This window comes from Echiichthys vipera, assembly GCF_963691815.1.
Source record: "Echiichthys vipera genome assembly, chromosome: 13".
Classification (NCBI taxonomy): Eukaryota; Metazoa; Chordata; class Actinopteri; order Perciformes; family Trachinidae; genus Echiichthys; species Echiichthys vipera.
The window spans coordinates 7,269,367-7,288,417 of NC_139838.1; the positions used below are offsets into that span (position 1 = coordinate 7,269,367).

Genomic DNA, 19,051 nt, shown 5'->3' on the forward strand with positions numbered 1-19,051 from the left:
TTCCACAACTAATCCAGCGCTTCCCATTATTTACCTACAGTCTAGTTAGGTTTTGTATTATTTGTACACTTCTCAACATGTGTGTGTACTCTGCGCAATCTGCCAGGGAAACTTGACTCATGGCTGCTTGCTGTGGGATAATACCCTCGTCTCCTCACCTGACGAATATCCTCCATGGCTCGCGAATCCGGCCGAGAGCACCCCCCGCCTCTTCTCCGGTCTGCGCAATCACTCTCCCTGCGTGGAGTGACTGTCGACCAGGGAAAACTGCCCCCAGTGCGTCACGGGTCCGCATTGATGTTGGCAACCCACCCAGCCGGTCTTGATCCACAGACCCCATCTCTTTTAACATTCTTTGCCCGTGTGACTTTTGCCATCTCATCATCACCATTCTTATGATATAAGAAGTGTATTGATCCCAAGCCAGGGAAATACACTTGTTGCAGCAGCTCAAGATTCAAAAATGCAAAGGAGAAAAAGGAACTGAGTGATAAATAAAAGTGAAACAAGATGAGAACAAGACAAACATAAAGTATAATAGTCAAACAGTGTTTTGAATCCTTTCTCTTATACAGATATGTCCATCATGGATAATTGCACCTCAATCGCTAACAAGAGCACAACGCTCTACATAAATCTAGCCCCTTATTTTCTCTCAAAGTATTCCTAATTCCTCAAGGCTTTTTTGTATTTGTTTTCCATAGATTTTTTTCATCATTTTCTAACATCGCGTAGGCCTTTCAGCTTTGATGCATGGATTTAGTTGTGTGTGTGTGTGCGTCTTTGATCTCCCTCCACGTCCGCTGTGTGTGAGATTTTAGATCATCTGACAACTCTAACAACTGTAGAACTTTGATCAGAGTTTTCCTCTGGGTGAGCCCTGAAACATCTTATTTTACAATGTTCCAACACCTCAGCTCTTCATTCAGTGTTTTACTTGTCGATGACCCTTTTGTGTTTCAATTGTGTTTATTTACCATCAGAAACCTTGTTGCTTTGATCTTCCCTTTAATGTCTGTGTTTGTGTATACCTCCCTCTGTAGATTCCGCCGGTGTCCGCTTCGCCCCTGATCCACGACCAGCACAAGACTCTCAGCAGGAACCTCCAGCACATAAACAGGCTCTGCTTCCCCCGAAATTTCTCACTGCCTCGTCCATTGAGTCTGGCAGGAGTCCACCCCCCTCCTCCTCCTCTTCTTCTTCTTCATCCTCGTCATCCTCCTCCTCCGCTCCAATAGCCGTGGCCAGGCCGCCGAGGACTGTCTCCCTAATAGCTGACGACCACCCTCGACCCTCCCTCACTGCTCCCTCGTCAGCTGACTCTGCCACGCCGCCGCCCGTCCCGCCCCACGCCAAGCAGCCTCCTGTCCCTCCACCCAAACCCACCAATCGCAACAGCAACCCTGCACTCTTTGGTGAGTTTTTTTTTTGGCATCTGCTTCTTGCATTTTTCATAGGGCACAAACAATTAGCCTATGTCTTTACACAGATGGTCTTCATGTACCTGTCTTTATTGGTTAAGTCAAGCAACCTGCAAAATGTATGGGATATCAATAAGTCCCAGGGAAACTGTGCTTTCAGTCTTCGAGAAACAATGGTGGCAAACTAAATCTCCTCCAGAGAGGGCCCAAAGACCACTTAAGTATTCTAACACCAACCCTCACTCCTATTTCTTTAGCTTAAAGGCAAAGAGTTATTTCAGCTGTCTGACGGCTAGTAAAGCGATGAATACCTAATAACTATTGTGAACACTTTTTTTAGGAGATAGCACTGCTCAATCCACTCCTCCATAGGCCACCCAGGAGGTCGAAATTAACCTAAATGTTTCCATTTGGTCTCAGGTTTTCGCTAGCTCACTTTGTTAGGCTATCAGTTTGTCGGTCTAAATTTTTTATTTTTTTTCCTGCGAAATAATTTGGATATATCTCTTAACATAACATGATGACACTGACATGCATTCTTACATAAAATGACGCCCATGTGAAGTTAGACAGATCAAGCTATTCCTGAAAAATAAGCAATAACATTTCATTATGTTCTTTCTTGAAAAACATAAGCATTGTGCATCGATATACAGTGGGTACGGAAAGTATTCAGACCCCCTTAAATTTTTTACTCTTTGTTAAATTGCAGCCATGTGCTAAAATCATTTAAGTTCATTTTTTTTCCTTTTAATGTACACACAGCACCCCATATTGACAGAAAAACACAGAATTGTAGACATTTTTACAGATTTATTAAAAAAGAAAAACTGAAATATCACATGGACATAAGTATTCAGACCCTTTGCTGTGACACTTGTATATTTACCTCAGGTACTGTCCATTTCTTCTGATCATCCATGAGATGGTTCTACACCTTCATTGGAGTCCAGCTGTGTTTAATTCTAATGATTGGACTTGATTAAGGAAGCCACACACCTGTCTATATACAGTAAGACCTTACAGCTCACAGTGCATGTCAGAGCAGATGAGAATCATGAGGTCGAAGGAACTGCCTGAAGAGCTCAGAGACAGAATTGTGGCAAGGCACAGATCTGGCCATGGATACAAAAAAAATTCTGCTGCACTTAAAGTTCCCAAGAGCACAGTGGCCTCCATAATCCTTAAATGGAAGACGTATGGGATGACAAGAACTCTTCCAAGAGCTGGCCGTCCAACCAAACTGAGCAATCGGGGGAGAAGAGCCTTGGTGAGAGAGGTAAAGAAGAACCCAAAGATCACAGTGGCTGAACTCCAGAGATGCAGTGAGGAGATGGGAGAAAGTTCAAGAAAGTCAACCATCACTGCAGCCCTCCACCAGTCAGGGCTTTATGGCAGAGTGGCCCGACGGAAGCCTCTCCTCAGAGTAAGACACATGAAAGCCCGCATAGAATTTGCCAAAAAACACATGAAGGACTCCCAGACTATGATAAATAAGATTCTCTGGTCTGATGAGACAAAGATAGAACTTTTTGGCCTTAATTCTAAGCGGTATGTGTGGAGAAAACCAGGCACCGCTCATCACCTGCCCAACACCATCCCTACAGTCAAGTGTGGTGGTGGGAGCATCATGCTGTGGGGGTGTTTTGCAGCTGCAGGGACAGGACGACTGGTTGCAATTGAAGGAAAGATGAATGCGGCCAAGTACAGAGATATCCTGGACGAAAACCTTTTCCAGAGTGCTATGGACCTCAGACTGGGCCGACGGTTCACCTTCCAACAAGACAATGACCCTAAGCACACAGCTAAAATGACGAAGGAGTGGCTTCGGAACAACTCTGTGACTGTTCTTGAATGGCCCAGCCAGAGCCCTGACTTGAACCCAATTGAGCATCTCTGGAGAGACCTCAAAATGGCTGTCCACCAACGTTCACCATCCAACCTGACAGAACTGGAGAGGATCTGCAAGGAGGAATGGCAGAGGATCCCCAAATCCAGGTGTGAAAAACTAGTTGCATCATTCCCAAGAAGACTCACGGCTGTATTAGCTCAAAAGGGTGCTTCCACTCAATACTGAGCAAAGGGTCTGAATACTTATGTCCATGTGATATTTCAGTTTTTCTTTTTTAATAAATCTGTAAAAATGTCTACAATTCTGTGTTTTTCTGTCAATATGGGGTGCTGTGTGTACATTAATGAGGAAAAAAATGAACTTAAATGATTTTAGCACATGGCTGCAATTTAACAAAGAGTAAAAAATGTAAGGGGGTCTGAATACTTTCCGTACCCACTGTATATTCTCCAGTTTTGTTGTTATGTACCAAGATTACATTCCAATTACCCACACTATTAGTCCACATCTGTTATTCATTCCTTTTTTTAAACTAATAATTATTTATTTAATTAATTAATTAATTCAATAAATATTCATGAATTCATCATATTATTAAATAAAGTTAGTTCCCTTCTTGTGTTAGTTTTTCTCATATTTTTTTTTAATCTCTCGGTTTTCTTGCTTCTTTTTAATAACATTATCTCCCATAATGTTTTTAGTAGAGATGGTGCAACTGAACAAAGTGATTAATTCAATTTGAAACTAACTTGTTACAACGTAGCCTTGACTTCACACAACATAAGATCAAACATTTGCAGGTGCCTAACAGCAGCGCATTACTGACCTCACTTCTGATTAGGGAAGTCACTTTTTCAGCCTGACGTATTCTTGTTCTTGATCAAAGGTTCTTTCGTTCGAATATAATAACCGAGTCAGTCAAAGTTGGGATTGACGTGGTATGTTGGGTTTGCAAGGTTTGTGTCCACACCTGTTTCAAAGGTGCAGATGTTCCTTTTTGTGTGTTGTGTTGTGGCTGTTTTTTCATAGATCTATCATCTTTGTGAATTAAAAAAGGGAGGAAGACATTGAATATTTTCTGCATTGGCTATTTAACTAGCTGCGACAGTTAAACCTTGGGCACAAACACCTACAGAGTGTTATTGACCGCTATATTTTTGTCTTGGAGTTGTGGTTTGACTTGTTGCTGTCGAGCTGTTTTTCCAATGTGTTGCCAGTGTGCAGTTTCTGTGTGCGTGTGTGTGTGTACGTCCACCAGTCTCTGACAAGAGGACACGCAGCGGCTTGTCTTTGCACCGTTTATGCAGCGCCAGCACTTCCCTGGAGGTTGGATAGAAACGGATTGGCTTTTAGTGTCTCATAGCCTTTGTACCAGCATGCCACAGCTGCTCTTGTTTACAGCCCATCCCACTACTGTCTCTTTGAAACAGTATCTGTGGCAGTGACACATTCCACTACCATTTGTAGTGGAAGGCGAGGTCTCTATACATATGCTACCACATTTCATACCGCACTCTTCCATTCACAGTTGGTACAGTGTAGCTTGCTTTATTGGCTGTGTGAGATTGCATAGTTATAGAATTTGTCATTGGAGAGTGTTTTCAGTGTGTTGGACTGTGTGCCTCATGCAGGCTATCCCTGTAGAATACATCTACCGTATTTTTCGGATTATAAGTCGCAGTTTTTTTCATAGTTTGGCCGGGGGTGCAACTTATACTCTGGAGCGACTTATGTGTGGCATTATTAACACATTACCGTAAAATATCAAATAATAGGCCGGGCTATTATTTATCTCAGTCACGTAAGAGACTAGGCGTATATCAGCAATCGTCACACACACATGGCACACGGGTCATGGCAGAAGTGCATTGTGAAATAAAAGATGCTACCTGCTAATGCTTGAGCTAAGCGGCGCATTGTCTACCTTTGGAGTTGGCGGAGTTGTTCAGAAGTGACAGCGAGGAAGAAGAGTTCAGTGGATTTAGTGATTAGGAGTGACGGAGTGTTTGGTAAACGTAGAGCATGTTCTATATGTTATAGTTATTTGAATGACTCTTACCGTAATATGTTACGTTAACATACCAGGCACGTTCTCAGTTCATTGTTTATGCGTCATATAACGTACACTTATTCAGCCTGTTGTTCTCTATTCTATTTTTATTTTAAATTGCCTTTCAAGATGAAATGTCTATTCTTGGTGTTGGATTTTATCAAACACATTTCACAAAAAAATGCGACTTATACTCTAGTGCGACTTATATATGTTTTTTTCCTTCTTTATTATGCATTTTCGGCTGGTGAGACCTAAACTCCGGAGCGACTTTTAATCCCCTTACTTTCTATGTGTGTTAAATACAATCTTTATATCGCATATTGTCAGGTTTGTGTTTTAACAAGAAAGGTTTTCATGTTGAATACATTATAGGATTATAGACTGAGTGATACTTGATTTCTGAAGCCGATGCTGATATTGATATTTCGGAGTTTGACATCTCCAATGATTATATTTCTTCTAATAGTAACGGTCTTAATATGGATCCCTTGGGTTTGTTACTGACAGACTGAGCAGGACAATTTGCAGTTGAAAAATCTACTTGTCAATGCTTACTGGTGGAGAAGTGACGTTAGAATGGCAATGTTTTTGAAAAAACAAATATACAAATATCCAGGCATGGGAATTGATGCAGTTTTCTTGATGCTAATGACATTATCAATTCTGCTTATGGGTCCGATTGTTTATTACAATCTCGTCAATTTTCTGCATGGAAAAAAAAGGAAACTCACAGTGTACAGCTTCAGCACAAGCTTTTTATTATGATTTTATTATTTACAATAATAATAATAATATATAACTAGAGAATAGTTGTACAGCATTTGTTTACATACTTAGTCAAAGTACAAAAATCTGCTCAGCCTGCCTGCGTGGCGTCGCTAATGATATAACATGATATTATACTGGGTAACAGACGTGCTGCTCAGTTGGGAAGCAGTGGCACATATATGGCATTCCTGGAATTAAAGCACGTCACGTAGAAAAATTTCCCCACCCGTATTGGAAATGTTCATTTTAAAGAGATTACAACCTGCACTTTTGTCATCTTCCTTTGTGAAATGAAGCCACAGTTTCTTATTGTTTCAAGTTTCCAGCAGTGTAGACACGAGTTCAATGTCATTTTTTGCAATGCCCAACTGTCAGAAAAAGATATCTCCATTGATTAAAAGAATTGATAAGCTCGGAGGCATATGATTCCGATGGATCAGACCACACCTACGAATGTCTGCAAAAAGTCGATATTGGCCGAGTTACCTGTCCATCTGTAATAGGGAGAAAGAAGCTCAAACAAGGGAAAATGGGGTTTCCATGGGTGTCATGAAACAGCTTTACTAAAAAAAATGAGCAGGAATGTCAGAAAACCATTAAAACAAAACTCTGTGTCAGTGGGAAATATCACCCTGCAGTGTTTCTCTATGTAACCAGGGTAATCAACATTAGTTTTTCTTATCTTGTGCTCAGAAACTGAGTTATTCCTCCACAGAGGTTGTGTAACCTCTGCTTCTGGACCGTGTCAAACCAAGACAAACATGATCCGAAACCACCCTCTTGTATTTCTCTCCCAGCTTGGAATGTAAACCCAGCCCTGTCCCTCATTTTTGCCAGCTTCCTCGTTGAACAGGGGCTCTAAAGTCAGGCAGCCCTGTTACTGGACCAGCTGGAGACGCCAGAGTGAGCTTGGCCTGTACCTTTCTCTCCCTGTTTACGTTCGACACAGAGCTGTCCAGACCTGCCCAGGTAACCAGCAGGGTGCCAGATCTCAGTCCAACTTAACAGAGCCTGCAGACTGGTCACATCAATTCGCCCCTCATAGCACGTGGAATACTTCACCTCAGTTTTAACACCAGTACTGCATTGCATGTGTACCATTGGAGCTGTTTTCAGCTCAACTAACTTAACTCTAAATGCTGCATGGATATTAGATGGACATCTAGTGTGCTGGAGCGCATCGAATGTGTTTGTTGATCCCGCTGGATGTTCATTGCAGACTGTTGATGCATTTGTGTGTTAATATGTGTGTGTGTGTGTGTGTGTGTACTACCCTCCGCTGACTCAGCAACATCTCAGCAGTAACAGGAAACATCTTTTCTCCCCAACTAAAGCAGTTGACATGTTTGCTTTTTGCTTGTTTTTGTTATTAAAACTAATTTCACCCTGCGACAGACTAAATGTGCATCTTCATATTTTGACTGCAGATTTTTGAGTATCGTTATTTGAGCTTTTATTGACTTCTGCTGTTGACTGTTTTTTTTTTTTTTTAACAGCTGAGCTTTCGCAGCCAGGCAGTGGTGTCGTCATAGTGCCAGCACCAGCTAAGCGCTCGCCTCCTACCCCGCCAAAGAGGATGACCCCTGTCACCAAGCGCCATTCTGCGGACCCCTCTCCTCCCAGTCAGGACCCAGAGTCTCCCACTACTGACCCTGGTTCTGCCCCTGCACCGACGCCCCCTGCTGTCCTTAAAGGAGATAACGAGGACAGGACGAATGCAGCAGCTCCTCCGACCTCCACTGAGCCTCTGCCTGCACCACCATCACACATACCTCCATCTCCTCCCAGAGTTCAGTCAATCCAGCAACCCGGCACCTCCTCCTCTGGACCTGTGCCTGTTGTGCAAACGGATCCACCCAGTCCCACCACTGAGCCTCCCAGCCAGCTTCCAGCCATCCCCCTACACATCCTCATCCAGAGAGCCCTGGCCAGCCCCGGACCAGCTCAGCCAAACCCAGACGGCTCCCACAGGGCCCACTCACTACTGTTTGAGTCTCCTCCAGATTTCCTCACTGAGATGGAGGGTAACTCACGGCACTCTCTCCCTGTCACCATTGAACCTCTCAGGCTGTAAGTGTCCCATACTGTACATTACATTCTTGTATAACAAAATGTTATTGCTTTGAAAGCTGAGGATGAGCTTTAGTTGAATCCATCGCCGAAAAGTTCACTTTGTATGTTAATTGGTTCAATTCACACACATTTGTCTTAACCAGCCGTATAAATGTGAATGAATGAGTGATAGTTACACCATTGGTGGAACTGAGTGATGATGTCCATTCATCTGTGGAGTAGGAGCTTCCTCATAGGCCGTTGCTCTTTGAAAATTGGTGTGATAGTGAACTGATTCATTTTCTTAAAACATGTTTGTTGTTGCCAGCACCGTTTTGACTGTGATGCGCAGGCTTTTAGCAGCACGGGCAGAGTACTCGGATGAATTATACCGGACAAATTGTTGAAAATAGCATCAGCCTTATACCGTTACATTTAGAAAATTAAAACATTCCTGAATTATTTGTCTCAAAAGTGGCTTAACAATGTCATGCAGAATATTACTTTTCTTTACTTAATATTTTATTTAAGACACGGTCCAGCCATATACTTTCAATGGTCTTGGCATAGATGGTAATCCTAGATTTGCCATAACTCGCAAACACTCTTGCGAGACTTGCCCACCGACCACAATTGGAGTTCATTGCATTTCCTTAACTGTCTACTCTTAACCATCTTGCGAGACTTGACCGGTTTCAACCTTGTCTTTTTTTCTCAGGATGTGAAAGTGGAAACAGATCTATACTCTCGTCCTTGAAACTGAATTAGTCACTTACTCAACTGAAGTCATTCCTTAAAGCAAAACTGACAAAAACATTAGTTCACGGTTTTGTTTGCTTCCTATAATAGTAAACTGAATATAATAAGCGCCGTTTGACATAGAGGACATTTTGACAATGTTTTTTTGTGTTTTGGACTACATAAGAAACAAATACATACATTTATAGAAAATTCAAAGATTGTTAGTTGTAGCCGCTCAACCAAGCACTTTGGTTTCGTCTGAGTGAGTAATATGGTTCCTATTAATTTGTTTTTTCATGATTTCACTTTTGCCTGTACTACTACTTCGTTCCTGTTATTTGCACTACATTCTCACACCTATTGAACTTTATTGCAGTTCACTTGAAAGTGTACTTAAATATAAATTATATCATGCAAAGATGATACATCATTGAGTTTTCTCTTCAAACAACTTACTTAGTGAGGCCCTTGTACTCCCTAAGTAACATGGGCCCTCAATGGAAACTCAAATCAACTCAGGCAGGAGTTATTACATGAAAATTGGCTGACCCCAGCGGCAGCTGCATTTGGATTGCTCTCTTTAAATCATGCATTAGATGTTCAATAAATTATTTGAATTTAATTTGCAAGAGTCAAAGATACCATTTGACATTGAATATCTCTGTTGGATTTGTTATACACTTAGATTTACTTCGCCCCATTTCAAGTGAATATTCCTAATTAAAAAAGACATACGTTTTCTTTAGCTATTTACCTGAAGGTAATCTGTTGCTCCAAAGCTACCAGCGGGAGAGCAACACTCCTCAGACAGCCAAGGAGGAATCATGAAGAACTTTGCCTCGTTAATCTCTTTAGCGAACAATTGATTACTTTATTCCCCTCACTTGGTGAAAGGGTTGAGCCGCTGTACCCAATGTTACTCGACCGCTTACAAGATTAGAACAGTGAGAACTTTGTGGTTACAAGAAGCCTAAAAGAGCTACATAACAGAAAAAATGACTGAATGTGAGCGCCTCAGCCTCTTGAGCTCTCTCACAGCTGTACTTGTTTACAGGCCAGAAGATGACGACTTTGACATGGAGGAGGAGATGCGGAAGCTTCATCCTCACAGGCTTCCTCGCCAGCCTGAGCTTGAGCCACGCAGCAGGAGGGGTTTGGTTGACCTCAGAGTGAGTGTTATCCCTGAGGGTGGAGGCGACGGGGACAGTGAGGAGGAGTCTGACTCTGACGGCCCCATCCTGTACAGAGACGACGATGACGATGATGACGAGGAGGAGGAAGGCCCTCCAAGTAAGTGTTTCTTTCATGTGCCCTGGTTAAAAATGCACTTAACTTTGCAGTGTGAGTGTTTTGAAAGTAATTCAAGCAGTTAACAGGAGATAAAAGATACAGAATATTTACAGACTGCTTGAGTGTCTTTTTGTTTTCTACGAGTATGTTATGTAAGAAAATAAATGTTCTGTGGAGCTGTGGAACAGGAATAATCATTGTACACTTTCTTTTCTACGTAACATGGTCATAAATCCTCCTTTTATGTTCTTCGTCATTTTGACAGCACATGAAGTATTTGAGGTTTTGGACTGCTGATCAGACAAAATAAGCTATTGGACTCTTGTTTTAGAAATTTATAATAGAAGACCTATCAAACTGCTCTGGGCCCAATTTCCCTAAGCATCTTAGATTACTTTCGCACCTGAACTGTTTGGTCCGTTTTAACTGAATCCTGGAGCATTTCATCAGATAGTCCGGGTGCTTTGGGATAGTGTGAAAGCTCATCCGAACTCTGGTCCCCCTGAAAATGTTCTCAGTTTGCTTCCAACAGCACTAGACTTTAGGATAAATCTGGTGTTGCTCCATTATTACTGAAACCAGAATGTGTCGGCGAGTTTCTACTGCATGACAATTGTTTACAATGTTTTGTGTGCTTGACAAAGTGTAAATGCCAACAAAGCCAATGAAAAATGCAACATTGATTCTACACAAGTCGACTGAACTAAATTTGTGAAAACACCCTTAAGGATAAATCTGTGTCTTGACTGGGACATCACGTCAGCGTCCCATTGCAGCTGACAGTTTATGTCTGACACTGAGGGCGCACTCACACTGTCCTTCTGGCCGGGACCAAAACCGTTTTTTCAGCTAAAGCCTAGTACCTTTAAGCAGTGTGAGTGCACCCGTTCCGCGCATAACTGCGGCCAGCGGGCCGTCCGCGGCCAGCGGGCCGTCCACGGCCCGCTTGAAAGAGGTGGGCTTTAGCGGAGCCGTTTGCACATGTACGAGCATGAGCACGAGCACGAGCCCTACGGCAGTAGCGTTATGTCCGCCTGTTCGGACATAGAAAATAGAAGGACGGACCATGTGCGGACATTTAACAACAACAACAATGGCGGTGAAAGGTTCACGTTGATGTGATGCGGAGGTGGAGTGTTTACTGCAGATTTGGTCGGATTAAAATATTCAAAAACAGTCGACAAGACGCACAAAAACTCCGAGGTCTATGGAAAGATTTGTAAACAAAGCCACACACACGCGATCAATGCGTGTAACGTGTTACGGCGTGATGGCGTATGGACAGCAAGAAGCATTGGCCGGCCCTGGCAGTGTGAGTACAAACGGGGCTGGGGCGCGGGGGGAGAGGGAGGGGGGACAAGTACCCCAAAGCCCGGGTCGCGGTGCGGAAGGACAGTGTGAGTACGCCCTGAAGCGTCTGTCAAGACCGGTTCCGACTGGTCCGTGAATTTCAAAGTCTCCAGCTGCAGGGCAGACAATGACACAGTGATACAGTCAGTAAATGTACTGTGTAGGTTAGTTTGTGAGTGAATAAACACTGCAGCTCCTTGCCTCCCAGGCAGCTACTGGGGGAAAGCGAAGAGAGAGGCAGCAGTGAGCTGCTCTCTGGCTCCAGCCACAGCACACTCCTCTCCACTCATGTTGTAAAATGTAAATAAATATAATTATTCATCCTTTTTATTGGGAATCAACCCCGTGTTTATGTGCTTATAGTCGATAAAATCATTGAATCCATCTTCCCAATCATACTAGTCATTGTGTCCAAAAGCAACACTTAGAAATGATGGTAGATTGATGAGGGCCTCTTTTACAATTGTCAGAGTCCAAGAACTACTTTAAAGCTCCAGAACCTGCTGAAGGAACCAAAAACGGTTTTAAGTTTTTAATTTATTTAATGTCTTTTTGTTTAATCTGAAGTCTTAATTTTTTTATCATGTACACTGACGTTCTTTGAGATGTGAGGTTTGATTCAAAATGAAAGATAATGTTTTAATTAGAACACATGTATGTATGCAACATAACAGGTGGGCTGGCGAGTCGTGTGAAGAGGAAGGACACCTTAGCCCTGAGGCTGGAGAGACAAGAGAGAGAGGAAAGGGACGCTCAGGAGAACCCCGACAGCCTGAGTTGGCAAAACAGGGAGCAGTGGATGGCAGTGAGGAACAAGATTGGCACGGCACTGACACGGTAAAGAACTCCCATCATAGCAGCTAACTGATGCACTTGAGGATGATGTATATCCCTATTGTAAAATTAGATGTGGCAAGTGAATGTCATCCATCTTCGATATTATGTCTGGTGACAGCTTTCATGCATTATTTATCGTGTAATTAATATTGTTTGAGGCTCTGCACACTCGTGACAGTAGTTTGTCATGGAACTCCTTTCTCCAGACAAAATCTGCTCCTCTCTGTTAAGAATGACTTTGATTGAGATGAGCTGGCAGAGTAATATTTACGCCGCTTCAGGGCTTTGGTCAGGAAGGACAGAGTCACCAGTGAGAGTTGACTGATTTTACTCATTCAATCGGACTGTATTGCATTGAACACAAGTTGTAGTGTACAATGGTGGACGTTTCTGTAATTAAATAAAGAAAGGGAAAAGAGGTACATGACTCTCCACATGCAAATAAAATACACATGCAGGTATTAACACACTAAGCAAGCAAACATAGTTGCTAGTGTTACCACATGAACACAGTTAGCTAGTTACACACAGTATACATTAGCCTCATAAACATCATGCTGATTCAATTAGCTTATCACAGTTAACACACACAACAACATAACAAACCAACAAGTCAGTTTTAACATACAGCTATCCAAAGTAGTGCATATTAAGAGATAAACATCGGATTAATAACTCACATAGTCAATGACTTCCAACATCACCGGAGAATGAGCAGAACTGGTGGTCCGGACATTTACGCTAGTTACGTAAGCTACTACGCTAAGCAAATAACTGACGTAACACAGTCACTAACACTAAATAAACAGGCGGTACTTAGAGATTTCACAACATCACCATCCGTATCAGCCTTTAAAAACAAGTTAGACAACAGTGTTTTGTGTCTTCAGGCGGCTGAGTCAGAGACCCTCAGCAGATGAGCTGGAGCAGAGGAACATCCTTCAAGGTAAGACTCTCCCTTCATCCCGCAGTACTTAATTCAGATTGCTCTTTGCATTCACTCCTCTCAGCTGAAATGCACACGTTTCGTTTTTCTCTTTCTTTGCTGAAATCAACAGTCCTCATTAGTCTTTCGTCCTCTGGCTCTTGCCTTCTCCTTCCTGCCTCAGGCATAAAGATGGTCACTAAGCACACAGCAGTTTGTACACTATTGGTGGTGATTTCACTTCATTAGGATATTGTCTCTGGTTTGGATAATAGTGCTCCAGGGACCAAACGTATAAATCATGCAAACGCACCGAAACCCGCATACATCAAGGGGCATGTGTGAAAAAAGACGGTGGGGTAGGGATGTAACGATACACAGACATGGGTTCACAATCTGATTTTCTCACAATTTTTTTCTTTTACAAAACAAGATTTTAGACAAATTATGAGTGAATAAAAACCCCTTTATAAAAATCTACGAAATGGATTTTCTCATGCATACTTCAGACCACACTTAAACCTGTTTCTTAATGTGATATGGTGATACAGAGAGGGAAAAATAACGCGAGAAACTCAGTCAGTGTGTAAACACTCTACACACAGAGGCCTTAAGATTATGGTTACACATTGTAATGACTCTTGTATTGTTGTGTTTCCCTCATTGCATCACTTCCCTGTGTTTGTGATCTTTTTTTATTTGATCCTTTATTGTGAAGCCCTTTGTAAAGTCTGTTTGATATTGATGTTGTAAACTAAATAATTACTGGTTACAGTCCTGACATTTCATGATGAAGGTTGAGATAAAGTACCAACAATGATGATGAAAGATTTATGAGACTAACTGCGTGCGCTGTAGACAGTGCATCAGTGTGCCTGTTCATTAGCACTGATAATGATCCAATAAAGCAGGTTAGCAGCCATGTGATGTGACAGATTCACATTAAGTGTAGTTTTTTTTTCTGTTGGGCTCCCTTCATTTGCTATGGTGAGCTAACGATACACAGATGCTTGCTTTTTAACGTGAAGACAGTAGAAAGCCTTTACTGGTCAAATTTAGTTAATGGGCACCTAGTGCTTGTTGTTTGTTTTGTGCACCAGCGCAGAGCTGACTGTCAGACACAGCCAGCCTACCTCTGTGTAGTGTGTACTCTATGCCGTTTATTGCTGAGAGAAGACATGTTCACAGGAATCTGGTGCACGCGCACTGATGAGAGCTCAATTCGAGGGGGCTGAGGAGCTTGGTGGTAGAGGGGGAGGGGCGCGAGAGTTGTAAATATTCAAAATTTGACCCAGTCGACTCGATCTGCCAGACTTGCCGACTGCAGCTTTAACTTACAGGGGAAAAAATCACTGATTACTGATAGTGAATTTCTGAGCTGGAATGGAAATTGACCATTATGACTCTGCAAAGGTACTTACAAAATCAGATTGCTGCAGCTTAATTCATATGCAAACAGCTGGATAAGAGAGCATCTTCTTTCATCTGTGAAAAATTGTGGAAATGGAAGTCAGGCATTACAGGTTTATGCTTGGCTTTAAAAAACAGCACGCACTTGCAGAAATATTGATAAATGCCCTTTTTTCATCAGTTCTAGTCTGAATCCACACACTGTTTTAGGCACCTGGCTCCAGGTGTACAAAATGAATCGTTAAAACAAGGTAATCACATACTGAGCAGAGTGCACCAGCAGACTACAGTAAAATTCAGTTTGTGTTGAAAAATCAATACAGCATCACTGTGATGCCAAGTTGGATCCCAGAAGCAAGTATTAACAAAATGCCTCTCTGAATCTGTCAACACGTTTTGATCCAGGACTCATACCACCACACTGTGGCCCGCTTGTCCTCAAATGACTCGGCCAAGACGCTGCTTCGAACACGCGCTAAAACAATGCAAGGCCTTGTGCAGAGCACAGCGGTGATTAAAGATTCCTGTTTCCGTGCAGTGCTGGCGGCAGCTCGGGTGAAATCTACCTGACTGGCTGCAGTGTTTCCCTCTCTCATGGAATGTCTTTTCTCCCTGCAGCCAAAAATGAAGATGATCGGCGATTAGAGAGATGCGAGATCAAACGGAGGCTCACGAGAAAGGTCAGGATGCAGAGAATTAACTGTATCATTCACTTGCCAGTTATTGCTATGAACTAGAAACTAAAAACAGATTGCCATGAACATGCCTCTGTTGACTCCGCCATCAGCTGTCCCAGAGACCCACAGTGGCTGAGCTCCAGGCAAGGAAGATCCTACGTTTCCACGAGTACGTAGAGAGCACCCACGCACACGACTACGACCGGCGAGCCGATAAACCGTGGACCAAGCTCACTCCTGCTGACAAGGTGAGGCTCTATACCTCCTCTCCGACATGCACTCAACACCTCTCTTCACACTAACAGGCTCTTGTGGCTTAGAGCATCCTAGCAAGACAGAGCCTAAGCCCTGTGCCTTTTTTGAACAGAAATGTATTTCACTGAAGTCCACTCCGAGAGGATTTGCATTCCAAGCAGATCCAGTATTGAGGAGGAATCCCAGGAACACACTACAGGCCCTGCTTAATGGCTGGGCTGAGCTGTACCAGGTGAATAACCTGGTCTGGTGAAGCTCAAAAATATGTATGAACAGGATTTATATGTATGTTGGAAGTGACATCATTTTAAGTGCATGTTTATTTGTAGAAATATTTTGGTTTGTCCGGGACTAGAAGAAATTGACCACTTGTATATCAGTTACTCATTGCCCCCACAGTAAATGGAGAATCCAAATGATCCAAGTCTGATGTATCTGGTCATATACTCTCCAACACAAGGTTTTTGCTAAAACCTTAGCTACTCCGCTAAACATTCAAGAAGCTAGCTCAGTAGCACTACTCGTCCGCGCAAGTCCAAGTGGGAGACACCACAACGCCGTATGAGAAATGCTTGATGGCCACTTTGTGAAACTGCTGCTTTGATGTCAGTATGACTGTCACAACACCATTCACTGACTCTTTTTGCCGTGAACCATGTAATTGACAATGATAAGCTAGAACTTGATTGTCTGGATGTTCTGAAAAGAAACGGGCCGTGTGCCAGAGCCATGTTTGAGAAGTACTAAGCATGCGACTGGATAAATGGGATTTGGATCATACTGTACAGGTTGTGTGAGTGTCATTTTTCGATGAGGTTTTGCTGTAAATGCGGCCCGCTATTACTTTAATGCATACATCAAGACTCGCCATGCGTTTTCTTCACCAATTTGAGGCAAAATTTGAGTATTTGCTATACAAAAGGTTTCGAGGGTAGAGTATTCCTTCAGCAGACATGTATAATCCAAATGTACGTAAGTAGCTTTGATCACACTCGTCCTTTCTTCTGCTGTGCCTTGCCTTAAATGGATGAAAGCTTCTCCCCTGAAGTGCTGTTTCTTTCACGTCTCCACAGGCTGCCATCCGCAAGGAGCTGAATGAATTCAAGAGCTCCGAGATGGAGGTTCACGAAGAAAGCAGGATCTATACCCGGTCAGGCTCTTATCTATAATTCACCGCAACTTTTCAACTCTTCAAGTTTATCTTTAATATCATTAATACCTTTTTAGTTCTGTTTTCTCTGTTGACGATATCTGAAGACATTTGCAGCCATAAAGGGTCTAGAATAACTCAAACTCTTTCTCTGTCTTTGAACTCTCTTTTCTACCAGGTTCCATCGGCCTTAGCTGTCCATGTTGACCAGTAGAGCACTTAGACTGGGGGGTTAGTGAGGAGTTCCAAGTCCCTCTCCTCACTGTGAACCCAACATGTGGCCCATTTGGTGTGTTTTTACTGACTGCCTGCTAACCTGCTTCAGCTGAAAACACTACTGTCGCTGATAACTGGAGTCAAAGTGAAAGACGCCACAAGTCGGATGAACCCACAGACGGTTCAGACGTACTCCAGTTCTTCCACTGCGGAATTCAGGACAGGAGGAGTTTGCTGGTGCATCTGTGACGGAGGTACCCGGTGCCAACACTGAAAGAGTGAGAGACCCCCTGAAAGGATATCTGTTGGAGGGTTCTCACATCACACTGTCTCCCTCTGGGGAAACCACTCTCCCCATGCCTTTACCTGCCTTCATATTCTGTGTTCACAGGAAGACTATGCACACAATGACATCTTTGTAGTCGACGGTACCTCCAAACTGTTTAAACTCTTGTGTATATGTATGTGTTAGGTACTGCTAATGTCTACTATGAGGTGCCACACAGCACCAGCCTTATTCCTCACATGATCTCACACTCACGTCTTGGTGGTCCCGACCTCTGTACAGCAGCAATTTTCTTATTTAAAACAGCTGTAGCTCGATTTCAATCAACAGTTTGAGCTCTGTGTGTAAACCGTCAGAGCGCTGATTCCAACCTAATATCTGAAAGTGTGCATTTTACTGTATTTTGTTGATCATTTAAACAGTTATCATGGTGCACATATCACTAGATTATTTTCTAATAAGGCACTTTATGGTCCTTTAATTGGGTGTGTAGAAAATTAAAAAGTTTGGAGCCTATAATTCTATGTTTATAATTGAATTATTCCAGCAGGAAAATGTACATATTTTTATTTTCCTGGCTGTTTTATGGTACTCTATATATGCAAGTCCATAGCTGGCTGCGATTGTATAGATCAATTATGTAGATGTGATTGACTTTATATTTGTACATGCACAGTAATGCTGACATGTTTTAATTGTAACGTATTTCTCCAATGATATTTCCAAGAAAGCAATGGTACATGTTTCTTTTCTTTTTTTTTTTCTTTTTTTGATACAGAAATCTTTAATGTTTTTGCAAAGCACACTGTATAAATGAACAATCCACTCAGAAATTAAAATAACCTGTGATGTTCAGTATGGTGTGATTATTCCTCATCATTGTAATCTATGGTTAACTTATATATATATATATATATATATATATATCTATATATATCTATATATCTATATCTATAGATATATATCTATCTATCTATCTATAGATATATATATATATCTATAGATATATATCTATAGATATATATATATATATATATCTATAGATAGATATATCTATAGATGTATATATATATATATATATCTATAGATATATATATAGATATATATATATATATCTATATATACAGTGGGTACGGAAAGTATTCAGACCCCCTTAAATTTTTTACTCTTTGTTAAATTGCAGCCATGTGCTAAAATCATTTAAGTTCATTTTTTTTCCTTTTAATGTACACACAGCACCCCATATTGACAGAAAAACACAGAATTGTAGACATTTTTACAGATTTATTAAAAAAGAAAAACTGAAATATCACATGGACATAAGTATTCAGACCCTTTGCTGTGACACTTGTATATTTACCTCAGGTACTGTCCATTTCTTCTGATCATCCATGAGATGGTTCTACACCTTCATTGGAGTCCAGCTGTGTTTAATTCTAATGATTGGACTTGATTAAGGAAGCCACACACCTGTCTATATAAGACCTTACAGCTCACAGTGCATGTCAGAGCAGATGAGAATCATGAGGTCGAAGGAACTGCCTGAAGAGCTCAGAGACAGAATTGTGGCAAGGCACAGATCTGGCCATGGATACAAAAAAATTTCTGCTGCACTTAAAGTTCCCAAGAGCACAGTGGCCTCCATAATCCTTAAATGGAAGACGTATGGGATGACAAGAACTCTTCCAAGAGCTGGCCGTCCAACCAAACTGAGCAATCGGGGGAGAAGAGCCTTGGTGAGAGAGGTAAAGAAGAACCCAAAGATCAC

General features: G+C 42.0%; 1 protein-coding gene across 6 annotated transcripts in view; it reads left to right on the forward strand.

Annotated features, from left to right (window-relative positions):
- phactr4a (phosphatase and actin regulator 4a) overlaps nucleotides 1-18,138 on the forward strand; it is a 39,409-nt gene extending 21,271 nt beyond the window's left edge. For 5 of the 6 annotated variants that reach the window (XM_083925538.1, XM_083925537.1, XM_083925539.1 and 2 more), the window contains 10 exons: nucleotides 1,044-1,415; nucleotides 6,932-7,063; nucleotides 7,591-8,164; nucleotides 9,942-10,177; nucleotides 12,202-12,364; nucleotides 13,255-13,310; nucleotides 15,318-15,379; nucleotides 15,487-15,624; nucleotides 16,705-16,781; nucleotides 16,960-18,138. In XM_083925538.1, the coding sequence (XP_083781664.1) occupies nucleotides 1,044-1,415; nucleotides 6,932-7,063; nucleotides 7,591-8,164; nucleotides 9,942-10,177; nucleotides 12,202-12,364; nucleotides 13,255-13,310; nucleotides 15,318-15,379; nucleotides 15,487-15,624; nucleotides 16,705-16,781; nucleotides 16,960-16,975 (1,826 nt within the window). In that variant the 3' untranslated portion in view covers nucleotides 16,976-18,138. The remainder of the gene's footprint in view (nucleotides 1-1,043; nucleotides 1,416-6,931; nucleotides 7,064-7,590; nucleotides 8,165-9,941; nucleotides 10,178-12,201; nucleotides 12,365-13,254; nucleotides 13,311-15,317; nucleotides 15,380-15,486; nucleotides 15,625-16,704; nucleotides 16,782-16,959) is intronic. The other variant, XM_083925541.1, reaches the window with a different exon arrangement.
- The last annotated feature ends 913 nt before the right edge of the window (nucleotides 18,139-19,051 follow it).